The sequence below is a fragment of the Schistocerca nitens genome, chromosome 3, assembly GCF_023898315.1.
Source record: "Schistocerca nitens isolate TAMUIC-IGC-003100 chromosome 3, iqSchNite1.1, whole genome shotgun sequence".
NCBI lineage: Eukaryota > Metazoa > Arthropoda > Insecta > Orthoptera > Acrididae > Schistocerca > Schistocerca nitens.
The window spans coordinates 68,135,151-68,150,161 of NC_064616.1; the positions used below are offsets into that span (position 1 = coordinate 68,135,151).

Genomic DNA, 15,011 nt, shown 5'->3' on the forward strand with positions numbered 1-15,011 from the left:
TAAACTGCACGGTGTTAAAATAAAGTTCCAGGATAGATTGCTACTTATCATAAAGATGACATTTTAAGTTGTAGACAGGCACAATAAGACACATAAGACACTTTCAGTCACAGCCTTCATCAGAAAAAGAAAGAGAGGAACATACACCATTCATTCACACAAACAACTGCCAACCCCAACAGCTCGGTCCAGAATGCAACGTGCAACTGTCACATGGAATAGAAGCAGCAGTCTGGAGGGGGGAGTGCTGTCTGGAGTGTGCAGGGACTACAGTGCCAACAGGCAAAGTGTCGGGAGGCTATGGGGTAGGAAAGTGGAGAAAACGGGATGGAAAAAGGAGATGAATGGGAAAAGATTGTTGCTTGTGTTGACAGAGATAAGAATAGGGGGGACGTAATTGGTGGAGGGGATGGAAACTGTTGGACGGAGGGTGTGGGAACAGTATGTTACTGTAGATTGAGGCAGAGATAATTTCGGGAGCGGAGAATGTGTTGTAAGAATAATTCGCACATGTGCAGTGTGCAGCTCAGAAAAACTGGTGGTGGAGGGAAGGTTCCAGATGGTTTGGGTAGTGAAGCAGCCATTAAAATCAGAAGCTGCTGTTCTACCACAAGGTGGTCTGCTTCGCTCTTGGTCCCAGTTTGGTGGTGGCCATTCATCCTGGGAGGCAGCTGGTTGGCAGTAATACCAATATAAAGAGCTGGGCAATAATTGCAGCAGAGCTGGTGTATAAAATGGCTGCTTTCGCAAGTGGCCCAGCCTTTGATGGGGGCAGGACTGGACTAGAAAGTGCTGGGTGGACGGACGGACGGACAGGGCGGCAAGCGGTTGGGCTTGGGAGTGGCATAGGAATAGACTAGGATGTTACGGAGGTTAGTTAAGTGATGGAAGACCACTTTGGGAAGGTTGGAAAGTATCTCGGATGGGGAAGAATCTGGATCCTTTCCACCACCACCACCACCACCACCAGCTTTTGTGAATGGCATACATGGGAGTTATCCTCGCAACACGTTCTACATTCCTGAAATTATTCTAGCCTCAGCTTACTGTAACATACTGTTCTCACACTCTCCACCCAACAGTCTCCACCCCATCTGTCCATCACCTCCTATTCTTGTCTCCCAACCTCTTTGCATGTCATTCTCTGCCAGCAACCAACCCATCTTTGCCTGCTCCTCTCCTTTTTCAGTCTGTTTTCCCTACCTCCATGCCCCTTAAGCTCACCAAGCAGTGGCTGTTGGCAGTCTAGTCCCTGCGCACACTGCCAGACAGCAGCCCCCCCCCCCCCCACCTGCACCCCCTCCACCCCCTCCACCTCCACTGCTTTGGCCCCACTCCTCCCACCTCCCTCTTCACTCCCCACCCCAGTTGGTGTTAAAGTGCATGTGCTGAAATGTGTCTTTCCTTTTTCTGATTAAGGCTGTGGCTGGAAGCTAATGTGTAAATGTCTCTTAATTGTGCCTGTCTGCAACTTAGCATGTCGTCTTTACAATAAGACGCAATCTATACTGTCCTTACTTTCTACTGAGTAAGTTTGAAAGATCAGGAGTGTATCAAATTCAGTGTGCATCCTGTGATGAAAAGTATTGATGAACAGAAAGAAAATTTTCAATCAGATACAAGGAACATAGATGCATTCGTATTAAGTAACTATCGACAAATCAGCTGTTTTGGAGCATGTACATGAAATGGCCACCCACTTCCCCTTAAAGGAAAGGAATACGACTTGGAACACTTGCACATAAAAAAGAAAGGGGGCAACTAGACCTCCTGGAAGAGTTAGAGATTGCCATTCGTGAAAAGGTACATCACAATATACTGAACATGCAAGGAAAAGACAACAGACAAGATTTCTCAATGAATTCTTTAATTCAGATACATAATTATAGATTTGAAATACCACTTTGAGGAAATAGCTAGAAGCTTTAAATCATAGACATAGGAAATGAGGAAAAGTAGGTGACTAACAGAACAGCATTATGACTGAGCCAGTAGCTGCATTATGCAGTAATACTGTGGACATGTCAGTACTACTACTACTACTACTACTACTACTCCCTGACCTCAGCAAAAGTGCCAACATTACATTCTTCGAGACCGCAGCAGATCAGCAGGACGCAATGTGGTGTAGAGTGCAGAGTGCGATGGGACTGCCAACTGGCCGAAGTCGAAAATTTTAATGTAAGATGACCTGCTGTCCAATGTATCTTTATTCTCTTTTGTTTTATAAATGCGATACTTGTGTTGGTAAACTTTTTAGTGTTTTAACCCAGTGAGTTAAGTTTTTACAATCAGATGATGAGAGCATTCTCTCTCTAAATGCATTGTTAAGCTGTATGAAGGATAGAAATAAGGTTAAATGTTATCAATTACTTGTGTGAAAACACAACAGGTTACCTGATGTCTTTGATGGATAATATTAAATTAATAGGTACTTGCATTTTTGGACACACACAAATTAGCTGTGAGGTTATGATACTGAATTTTGAAAGGCAGTACATTTTAAGATTCGAACATTCTGGAACAGGAAAATTTTGAATATCAGTAACATTTGAAATATGTAATTTTTGGAAAAAGTAAAACATTTATTGAAAAGATGAGAACAAGGGCTTTCAAATGAGCTATAAGAATAAGCAGAATAATGACCTCACTCTGCTGCTCCACGACTGTGCTTAATCCCCAATGACTACGCCTCGAGTCGTCACTCTTGCCTGTGCTCATTTATACTGGACAGCTGGCATAGAAAAGGCTGCAGTGGAGTTGGTGTATGACTTGCATTTTGTCATAGGATGTATTGTGAGATTGTCTTACATCTGGGTCTTTGATACAGATACTAAAGTGGTAAACGTGGAAGTGAGTGTGGCATAGGTATGGATCTCTTTGGGTGAAGATATCTTTGAGGAATGAGATGGGTTTTGGGGAGCTTCCCTCTTTTCATGGTGATAAGAGGTAGCATAGGCTAAGGTAGATTATTTGGTATACAATCTAAGGTGATATCAGAGTAAGAAGTTGGTTAGAGAATATGGATTGTTAACTCGGTTGCCGTTTCTTAACCCATGCAATCAGTTTCACCTGTCGCCACCACACGTGTAAAATTTCACGCTTTAAGACATTCTTCTGGCATCACATCTGCTTCCCCCACCTGCACTTCCTCCCCCCTGAGTTTCAATTAGCTTCCTACTCCCCACTAATTCACTCCCATTTCCCCACAAATTCAATCTGCATTTCATCCGCATCATTCAGGCAGTCTCCTAGAGACTGTTCTGCTCCCTTCCTCCCCAACCATCACTCTATATCACAGTGTGCAATATGCAACTACCCATGCTTTGCAGATGGGTAAACTGGCTCTTCGTTGTGCCAGCTCCTCATATTTACACCCATTTCCCTTGCCATACCTTCCTCTCATAGCTCCAGGCCATTCACCCCTCAATCCTTCTTTTTGAACCTAACCCCATAGATTGCTCTGCAAGTCACAAATATCTTAGTATCTCGTGAATTAATGTGAAGAATATCAGGTTACAATTTCTTATGTATTGTATTTATTTTGGCCGAATAAAAGATTAGTGCACCTTGTATATAATGAACCTGCAAGAAGTTAAAATTAATTTTGTCCTATTTACAGATACTGTGTTTGAGTTGATTTACCAAAATAGTTATGTTCTTTATTTATTTATTTTTTTTTCACCAGGAATGCTGAAAAAAGTAAGAAGAAAATAGAAGAGATGGAAAAGGAGGTTAAAGAAGCAGAAAAAATAAGAAGTGTATGTCGAGAAAAGAAGGCTCGTCTTGAGGACCTAGCAAAAGAAGTGTTGGTCAAGATGAATGATGTAATTGTAAGTAATTTTGACATGTTTGGGCTCCTAATTATCACTAATACAGGCAATGCATACATACTGAGACATCTGTGTGTGTACTGTTTATTCTGAAATTGATTTGCGAGTTTGCTCATGTACCATCAATTGGGGTAAAAATGACAGAAAAGTTCAAAAACATAAAATGTTAAATTGCTACACATTGGTGATGGAAATTTAGTTGTTATATTTACTATTCAAAAGTTCTTAATTCATGTCAGTGGCTAAATGTATCATATTCTGAACATCAGTTTTCAGGAAGACTGATTTTCTTAACTTTTTTAATGAGCAAAAACTTTTATTTTCGTGAATTACGTAAAACAACTGATGTGTCTAGGTGTTATACATGTTGAGCATTAACCCTTCACGACGACAGCTAGAGCAATACCAAAAGTTAATCTATACTAAGCCATTGCAAATTCTCAGTGGAATTGAGGTGAAGTTGGCTGCCTTTTCTCGAGTATTTCTTTTATGAACAAACGTGTGAATGTGGCAAGAATGTGACAAGGAGTGCAGCAATAATGTTGCTTAGTGAGTGTAGTAACTATTGTAGTAACAGACTAGTGATGGAATGAGAAATTCATTGTTGCAAGTGTCTATATGTCAACTTAAAAATGTTTCATGTAAGTTACAGTTCTGTTTATTGCATTGTACAGCTCAGATCGTAAGAGTTGCCCGTGTGAAAATGCCGCATGTGTAGAAACGTAAGTGTGGTGAACTGAAGAAATGGAGCCTGAATGTTTTAGAACTGTGCATCTTAGAAATTTTGAGTAGCAAAACAAGTATTAACAGGATTCATGGTCATTGCAGTAAAATACAAGGTGATAAGCCAGTTTTTATTGCTAAAGAATAATGCGTGTTTCTTCTGAATTTCATGAAGCAAATTTGTGATCACATTTTTTTGTCTTTAAACTTTATTTTTATGTTATTCTGAAAACAGTATTAAATTTTAAATTATGCCAGATTTATTTTTCAAGTGTTAATAAAGCTTTAGAATGATTAATCACACAAGAGTTGTAAAGAATCCGCAATTGATAAATACCAGATAACTGGGGGAAGTTGACACACAGTTCTTTGTTTTGACTTTTATGATCTGCTAAAGCAAAAGGTAATAGATGAAAAATGCTACTACTACAGCTCAATATCCATGCTTTGAAAGAAAAAAAATTATTTTAATTTTGTTTTAGAAATATTTAAGTTTAAACTCCAAAATCTGTCCACTTCATGCTATTTCATAGTAGCTGTGGCATTGCAAAGCAGTTAGTTAACAGTAAGTGGTAAAAGTGAGTCATTGTTTATATCAGATTGTCAAATTAAAATGGTACTTAAAAATTTGAGGTTCCCATTCAGAAAAAAAGGTGGAAACCATCAAATTAATGCTTTGCTTGTAACTGTGTAATTAATTTCTTTCTTTTTGTTCACTTTCTCCAGACATTTGTCGTCAGTACCAGCCAAAGATGCTGATGACCAAGACTTAAGCCTTCTAAACATTTGTGTTACGTGATAATGTGTAAATAACATGACTTCTTTGTTTCAAGACGTAATTAGTTTGTCGTGGATTACCCAATAAATTTGCAATACAATAAAGTGTCTTTCAGAATAGTATTTAAATTTAGTGGATTCCATTTATATAAATAGAGGATTCCATTATGACTCTGTAGCCTCACATAAAATAAAAGTTTGCTTTGATATATTGCTGCTGAGGCTCAAGCTTTACGTATGTTGTTACAGGTGGAAGTTCAGGCTATAGAGGCTTGTGGGTGGTATGGCTTGGTCCCATGCTTAGATCATGGATATACCAAGAAACCTGAACCAATAAGAGGGTTTAAGGTTGTGAATAACAAGGAAAGCTTCCTCTTATGTGGTCTCTAAACAGATTGGTGGGTGAGGGATGACCCATGCCTGTGTCAGTGATTATTGTAAACCCCTGTGAACTGGAGGATGCCTGATAATACTTGGTATCCCAAGTATTAATTTCAGGAATAGTGATGGTGATTTGTTGAAGAGGTCCTAAGATTACTGGGCATGTTGAGCCTCCTTATTGGGTAATGTTGCAGCAAAAGGACATAAAACCTCACACAGCACTGACATCCAGGAACTACCTGTAGCCCAAAGAGAGAACTCCATGGTACACAGCATCACATGATCTCGTGCAGCAGTATATGTTCAGAATGAAATTGGATGCACTCTGCGGACTATACCACTTCTGTGTTTGGTGATTCAAACTGCTCGGCACAGATTATTACAGGGCATCTTAGATCAGAAATGATGGGCTAACTTTACTAACTGTGAACAGTGAGTTGTTTTACACGGTGTATACACGGACAAGGAAAAAAAAGTTCCCAGATTTCCCAGTTAAAAATAAGCTTTCTCTTGGGTGAAAATATACTTTTTCCGTGTCACGTGCAGTATACTTTTCATCGTAACTGAAAAACATAATCAATTGTTTGAATGAATGGTTGTGGTTTTATACACCGATGTAGAATTACTTGGCACTTTAGAAAACGAAACTGGAGGGAAAAAACGTGTTTTCGAAAGATGTTCGATGTGGAGCAACATGTACGCTCCATATTTTTGTATTACCAAAGTATAGACTCGAATTCCACCAAACACCGCAAGTTGGTTGCCGAAGCATTGAAATTTCATTTTCTTGGATACAGTGGGAAAATAATACGTAACCTTTCTTTCGTGTTATTCCTGTTAGTTGTTTATTTCTGCTCTGGTAGTCTGACTTCATGGATTTTTCTAATAATTATAACAATGCTGATCATTCACAACCCCAGTCAACCACACAAACAGCAATTGGCTTTCCCCCGTTCAGCTTTATTCCGCTCAGCTCGTATAGCCCTGTCCCCTTTTGTCTGCAGGAAAGTTTATTTCTAGGTACAGTGGGGATTCCCTGGCAGAGACAACTTATACACTATGCATACATTCAAAAATAAAGTTATGATTCATTCAGAAATACACTTAGAATGTGTTAAAAAACCAACAGGGATGCGATTCAAAATCATATGACTAATTGATAGACCGTGAGCTGGATTTTTTCCTCAAGAATATGAATTTGGTGTCCACCCCCACCCACTCCGAAATTGCCGCCCAGGGCAGATACCCCAGTTTGCCCCCACTTGCTACATCAGGACCTGTTGCACATGCATGAATCTGGCAGCTTAGGTGCGCCAGTAAAATTTAGCATCTGGCTGCTTGCTCCTATTGCCTATGCAGCTAACTGCCACACTTCTTTTGCCAAAAGTGGGAGAAGGTTCTATTCATACGCAACTCAACTGCATATGCGCATGAGCTCACTCGCAACTGTTAAAGTGAATCTATGGTAAACAGTTGTGATGTCAGGCTCATTGGAGGCAATTTGTTGTTATGAAGCATTGCATAGTCTTCATAAAGCCTTTGACACATTTTGCTGTTGGCAGACGCTTGTATGAGCATGGAGTTTTGTTGCTGTATATGGCGCATTTCCTTGGCAACTTAAGTTTTATTTTTGTTTTTTTTTTCTGTTGTTCATGTTTTATTGCTGTAGTATTATTCTGCAGTAGTTAGATACAGTAATATCCTTTGTTAGAAGATTAGTTTTTACCAGTCAGTTACAAAAATTTAACTGAAAAATTTTCCGGAATTCTAAAAAGTTCTCAGGCTTTTTCCTGTTTTCTCACAGATAAAAAAATTTCTGGATATTCTGGTGGTTCCGGGTCGTGTACACCCTGTTCCACTGTGCAGTAAGTATTGTGGACTGTTGGTTATAATTGTGATAGATGTAATCAGTACCCTTTTCTGTCATCTCTAATTTAACTCAATGAAGAAATACTGTACTAAGTAGAACAAATTTTTGTGTAGAATATGCCTCACGTTTTTTATGGCATTTCCACTTTCAATGGCTGTATTGTATGTGAAATGATATTGAAGTTCTACAAATTGTTTTGTGCATTTTCAAGTTTCCCGTTCTGATAACAAGGAAAAAATATAATTAATGTAAACTAAGTCTCTAAGTTTTGATAAAATTTGTGTAACAAAACTTGGACGGGTGTTATGCTGTAGAGTATGAAGGGCTGGACAACATCTTTGAAGTACAATTTGGAGGGGAAATAATTTATTTTACTTGTGACAAACTATTAGGATTTGATTTTAGGCTGGCAAGATAGATTTACGTAGTAACAATCTCAATCTTAGCTACATTCTTAGGGGATATGGGAGCAGGTTGTGGACATGGAGCAAATATAGAATGACGATTGCTTGTTGTAGTGAGGTAGAAGTGACAGTTGGAAGGTGGCATCACATGGTCTTGTTAAAGGTCAGATGTGCTCCATGCTTATCGTCTTTATCACACATGTATAATTTTTGGCCCACTTCTGGAAGTTCTGGCACTACTGCTCATACACATGAGAAAGACAGTGTGCAATTCTTGGCAGCCAGTAAGTAGCTTTTCTACTGAAAACAGTGCTAGTGATGACTCTCGCGAGGGAGAATTTTATTCCATTGGATGTGGTGTGGAAAACAGATTACTTCCTAGTGTACAAATCATCTAACTGGGAAGAATTGTGTGGGTCCCAACTTGAAGCCCTGCTACTACATTCTTTTATGCCTGATCAATTATAAATACACTATGTGATCAAAAGTATCCAGACACCCCCTAAAATATATGTTGTTCATGTTAAGTGCATTGTGCTGCCACCTACTGCCAGGTACTCCATATCAGCGACCTCAGTAGTCATTAGACATCACGAGAAAGCAGAATGAGGTGCTCTGCAGAACTGGAGGACTTCAAACGTGGTCAAGTTATTGGGTGTCACTTCTGTCATACATCCATACACGAGATTTCTACACTCCTAAACATCCCTAGGTCCACTGTTTCCGATATGATAGTGAAGTGGAAATGTGAAGGGACACGTACAGCAGGAAAGCATACAGGCCGATCACGTCTATTGACTGACAGGAACCGCCAACTGTTGAAGAGGGTTGTAATGTGTAATAGGCAGATTGAACAGTGGAAAAACATTGTGTGGAGTGACGAACCACAGTATACAATGTGGTGATCCAATGGCAGGGTGTGGTATGGTAAATGCCCGGTGAAAATTATCTGTCAGCGTTGGGTATTGCCAACAGCAAAATTTGGAGGCGGTGGTGTTACGGTGTGATCATGGTTTTTCATGGAGGGGGCTTGCACCCCTTGTTGTTTCGCATGGCACTATCACAGCACAGGCCTACACTGATATTTTAAGCACCTTCTTGTTCCCACTGTTGAAGAATAATTCAGGGATGGTGATTGCATCTTTCAACACGATCGAACACCTGTTCATAATGGACAGCCTGTGGGGGAGTGGTTACACGACAGTAACATCCCTGTAATGTGCTGGCCTGCACAGAGTCTTGACCTGAATCTATAGAACACCTTTGGGATGTTTTGGGAACACCAACTTCGTTCCAGCCCTCACCGGCTGACATCGATACCTCTCGTCAGTGCAGCACTCTGTGAAGAATGGGTTGCCATTCCCCAAGAAACCTTCCAGCACCTGGTTGAACATATGCCTGCGAGAGTGGAAGCTGTCATCAAGGCTAAGGGTGTGCCACACCATATGGAATTCCAGCATTACCAATGGAGGGCGCCACAAACTTGTAAGTTATTTTCAGCCAGGTGTCCAGATAGTTTTGATCACATAGTGCATTTCCATAACTACTTAAACTTTCAGGAGAAGATATCTAAACAATTCTGTGGCACAGCCAACAGTACCCTATTGTTTCTACATTATCCAACCCAAGACAACCCCCCCCCCCCCCCCCCAACCAAAACAAACCACTTACACCCTTGATTAAACATTGCTCATATGTCAATCTCTCTCTGAAATGACTCTGTTGATAACCATTACCCCCAGACTGTACCTGTCTCAAGGTTATTCCACCAGCACTTGAGTTTCTTAACTCAAAACAAAAAATGAAATCATCTCTCTATAATATCCTTCCCAAACCACAGTCTTACTATCACCTTCCTAACCTTCAAAATATCCTCGTGAAACATTTTTACCAGGCTACCATCACTAACTGAAAATACTTATCTCCCTGTAAATCATACTCCGTGTACTCACTTACGGCCACATACTCGTATACAATGTGCCCCACTTCCATTAGCACCCCCTCCCCTCCTCCTTTATATACTTAGTCTGTGCCACATATCAAGCTCTCACAACAAACTCCATTTCAAAATATAATATTTAACAAATACTGATACAAACATTCTTTGTGTTCTCATTTACTACCAGAAACACGTTTGCATGAAGTCTTATTGTGCTGGGATTGGCTAATAGAATCATAAAAAGCAAGCACCATTTTGATTTGGTAGTGTGCAGTTAATGCCGTATTTGGAAGTTTCCATATTTATTCTTGGGTATTATTAAAATATACAGTTTAATTGATGTACTGCATTAAAGCTCTCCTCTAAACATATCAATTTGTAAAAGTTTGTGCAATGGTTTTGGGAGATTTGGTGTTGGCAGATCAAAATATTATGTCTATTGTAAGTTGAAGTCACTTAATTGTGGATTCATTATTATGGCAAAAGGAATTTTCGGTGATGATAATGAACACATTTTGAAAAACATGAAGAGACTAATACAGGGTGTATACGGCCCGCGAGATCTGGGAAAAACCAGGGAATTTTTTAGAATTTCGAGAATTTTTTGTTTTGTTTTAGTTTTCAGTTAAATTTTTGAATTTTGACTGGTAAGAAACAATAATCTAACAAAGGATATTACTGTATCCCACTACTGCAGAATAATATTGCAGCAATAAAACATGAACGGGAGAAAGAAAAATGAAAATAAAACTTAAGTTGCAAAGGAAATGCACCATACACAACAACAAAACACAGTGCTCGTACAAGCATCTGCCAACAGCAAAATGTGTCAAAGGCTTTAGGAAGACCGTGCAATGCTTCATAACAACAAATTGCCTTGATGAGCGTGACGTCACAACTGTTTACATTAGACGGTTCAAATGGCTCTAAGCACTATGGGACTTAACATATGAGGTCATCAGTCCCCTAGACTAAAACTATGTAAACCAACTAACCTAAGGACATCACACACATCCATGCCCGAAGCAGGATTAGAACCTGCGACGGTAGCAGCCGCGTGGTTCTGGACTGAAATGAAATGCCTAAAACCGCTCGGCCACAGTGGCCGGCTTACATTAGATTCGTTTGAGCAGTTGCAAGCGAGCTCATGCGCATGTGCAGTTGAGTTACACATGTGCAGTACCTTCTCCCACTTCTGGCTGCAGAAGTGTGGCTGTCAGCTGTATAATCAGTAGCAGCAAGATGCTACCCAGGAAAACTTTTAGTGGCGCGCGCGAGCTGGCAGTTTCAGTGGGGGCAAACCGGGGTATCTGCTCCGTTTGGCAAGAATTCATATTCTGGAGAAAAAGCCTTGTTTCACAAAGGGCCTAGTATCCAGCGCACGTTGGTCTATCGGTTATTCATCTGATTTTGAAACGCGTCAGTTGGTTTTTGAACATTTGTGAACATATTCTAAGTTTATTTCTGAATGGATCATAAGTAGATTTTTAAATGCATGTATAGTGTACGTCATGTCTCTGCCAGGGGAATCCTTTTGCATCTAGAAATAAAATTTCCTGCAGACAGAAGGAGACGGGGGTGGGGGGGGTGGGGGGGCTATACGAGCTGAGCGGAATAAAGCCGAATGGGTGAATGTCAATCGCTGTTTGTTTAGGTGATTGATTGGTTTTGCGAATGTTCAGCGTTGTTATAATTAACAGCAAAATCCATAGATTCAGACTACCAGAGTGGAAATAAACAACTAACAGGAATAACAAGTAAGAAAGATTACATATTATCTTCTCGGTGTATCCAAGAAAATGAAAGTTTGATAGAAACTTTTTGGCCAGACCGCTACACTAGTAATGGCGAGTTGTACGGATGCCGGAAGCAGCCGCCTAAGTTCTATTCTGGGAGTAGTGTGGAAAACGCGTTCTACGAACACGTAATAACACCTTACTGGAGAATAAATGCAGAATTAGTTTTGAGACTGGCAGGAACAGTTACAGAATTAGTGATGACAAGATTGTTAGAACGAGGAAGGAGAAGAAACGGGGCCATCACACAAATTATGGAAGAATATGACTATTCCAAATTTTTATGAACATTTCGTACTACTACTTTTCGATCTCATGCTTGAGAAGCTGGAGTGTATGAATGAAATGTGAAACTATTTCATAACATTAAGCTTTTTGCTTGTAATAGGCCTAGTAGGCATTTGATATTGGTACTTCATGAATTTTATTCTGTCATGTTGAAAAAAGTGACCATTTGTGGTAAAACAGTCTATTTGGTGTGTATTACAATTGCTGCAACATTAGACAGACCTATTTCGTTTTATCTAGCAGACAGTGACAAAATACACGTAATCAGATCGAGATACGCATATCAGTCTTGGGGTACTCTTTGTATTAACAGCTTTTTCTGTATTAGACGACGACATTTCTTTTTTTCATGTGGCAAAACATTTGATGGGGTAACAGATCCTTTCACGGAAAGGAAAGTACACCATGTAAAGCTGTAGCAAGGTTAGAGAGAGAAAAATGCTAGGACTTACGGATTGAAGAAATGTGTAAGTCTTGCTTGTCATTTGTCCTCATATTTAATTTTATGTTACTCAAAAAAAAAAAAAAAACTAATTATCTAATAGGCAATAAAGAGTGCAAATTTTCTGAAGAGTTATTGTTCTCCGGGTTACAAATAATCCCATCCAATGTTAATTGCGAGGGGTGGGGCTGTTTTTTTTTTGGGGGGGGGGGGGGGGGCTGGATGTCAGACTGGCTGACTGTGAGCAGGAGAGACACCACAGGACATTTTAATTGCCACTGTCCTGAATATAGTTTGATGGCATCCATTACCAAATGTTATAGCTTCGAATTCAACAGAGCGAAATACAGTGACGTGCGATAGAAGAATGCTGTGTGAAGAGGTGTAGCACTGCACTTTGGCGCACTAAAGACCAAATAATATGTCTTACATTTCCTCGAACATATGTTTTGTATATCAGACACTGCAAAAAAGATGTGCGCTACAAAATGAACATATTTTTGAAAAGTAGATTTTTTTCCAAATTTTTGGCGTCCTACCTCAAACGCCCAATGGAGGAAGAGGGCGGGGACCCTATCTAATATTGCCACAGTTAGGAAATATTGGAAATCCGGGGCTGATGCACAGAGCAGTCAGAGTTGTAGTGGGGAAGTGGTTAGTCTCTCTCTACATGACCCGTGTTTACGTTCAGTGATTTTGCTGTTTCCTCTTAGTTTACTGCTCTCACGTCAAATGAAAACAAAACATATTTCTTTGGCCTGGAGCTATAAAGTGAATTAAAATACATTCACATAATTACGAAAGGCTAAAATGTGTTGTTCATTGCAGACTTTATTTCATTTCATTTCCACCTTTGACAGTCAAGCATTAATCGCCTTGCAAAAGAAGTTTGGCTTTTATTAATCTCTTCCGCTGAGGCAGTCAATTTGTTTGAAAGGAAGTGTTTAATTCCACACTATTGGCTAGTTTCAACTGTTCGTCGCATTTCAAGTGCACATTTTATTCTTCTTGCACGTATGGCATTATGCCATGCTAAAGAACCAAACATGAGATAATACTGGTTTTCCAAGAAAATTTACATCAGAATCTGGACATATTAATGTGGACTGTAAGCCAATTATGCATTTTAGTATGGTTCACGAAATTCCGATGCTATTGGAGTATCCTCTGATGTAAGCTCTTCTAATGTAAGCTCTTCTAATGTAAGCTCTTCTAATGTAAGCTCTTCTAATGTAAGCTCTTCTAATGTAAGCTCTTCTAATGTAAGCTCTTCTAATGTTTTACACATACAGGCTTCCTGCGCCATCGTAGCAGCGCAAGTGCGGTGACACCTGTTACCTGGCACTCTCTGGCAACTGCTGAAACGAACCTGCTGTCAGGCCGCAGGAAAAAAATTTAATTGATTGTTTGAAAAGCATTACTTTGAAAATAAATTTCCTTTTATGCAAGCTGAACTACGTGCGAGAATGGACAATGAATTTCTTAAATCGCAGAGCGTTTGCCTCTCATTTAAAAATAAACTCTTTTGAGGATGACCATTCAGAAAAATTTCAAGCCCAGATCATCAGAGATTTACGTCGTTATTCAAAATTTACTGTCACATTTGTGTGATGTATCTTAAAGTGTAACACGCGAAAAAAAGATAAATATGATAAATATTATATGTGAAAGCTTTGCTTCTCTTGCAGCTATTAATCTGAGAGACAAATATTGTATAAGAAAGCTGTGCTTTTCTTGTAGCAACACTACATATGTTAATTTAAACCATTAACTTTTCCAATTTGTGTGTACCTGCTACTTAGCAGTGGTATTGCTACTGGATGACATCATGTGTCTTATGCTCTGTATATCTGCTGTCATCGGCTGGCGAGAGCACATGGCATGATCTATGACTGGCTTACAAAAGCACATCCAGTCAAGATTTCAATGCGTCAGAAAGTAACATGCGGTGTTCGAATTTATACTTTCGTAATATGAAAATATGAATATATGTCCTACCAACTGGTCTCTTCTTGTCAAGTTGTGTCACAAACTCCTCTTCTCCCCAATTCTGTTCAGTACCTCCTCATTAGTTATGTGATCTACCCATCTAATCTTCAGCATTCTTTTATTTTGCTCCCCAAATAGCAAAACTGCTTTACTACTTTGTGTCTCATTTCCTAATCTTATTCCCTCGGCATCACCCGACTTAATTCGACTACATTCCATTATCCTCGTTTTGCTTTTGTTGTTGTTCATCTTATATCCTCCTTTCAAGACACTGTCCATTATGTTCAACTGCTCTTCCAAGTCCTTTGCTGTCTCTGACAGAATTACAATGTCATCGGCGAACCTCAAAGTTTTTCTTTCTTCTCCATGGATTTTAATACAATTTTTCTTTTGTTTCCTTTACTGCTTGCTCAATAATCATCAGTTGTAAGAAGATAATAAAATATGTGGTAATATTCATCTTTTGTATGTCATAGCTCTCTTCATATTTTCACGTTTGCTAAGGAAAATTAAAGAGAAATTTCGCCTTGTGCAGGACAGCACTTATTGTGCAGTCTTTAGTGGGTTTT

At 39.5% G+C, this 15,011-nt stretch overlaps 1 protein-coding gene across 1 annotated transcript in view; it reads left to right on the forward strand.

Annotated features, from left to right (window-relative positions):
* Nucleotides 1-15,011, forward strand: part of LOC126248027 (structural maintenance of chromosomes protein 4-like) — a 245,003-nt gene that overhangs the window by 195,403 nt on the left and 34,589 nt on the right. Inside the window, exon 16 of the mRNA XM_049948624.1 lies at nucleotides 3,689-3,833. Within this exon, the coding sequence (XP_049804581.1) occupies nucleotides 3,689-3,833 (145 nt within the window). The remainder of the gene's footprint in view (nucleotides 1-3,688; nucleotides 3,834-15,011) is intronic.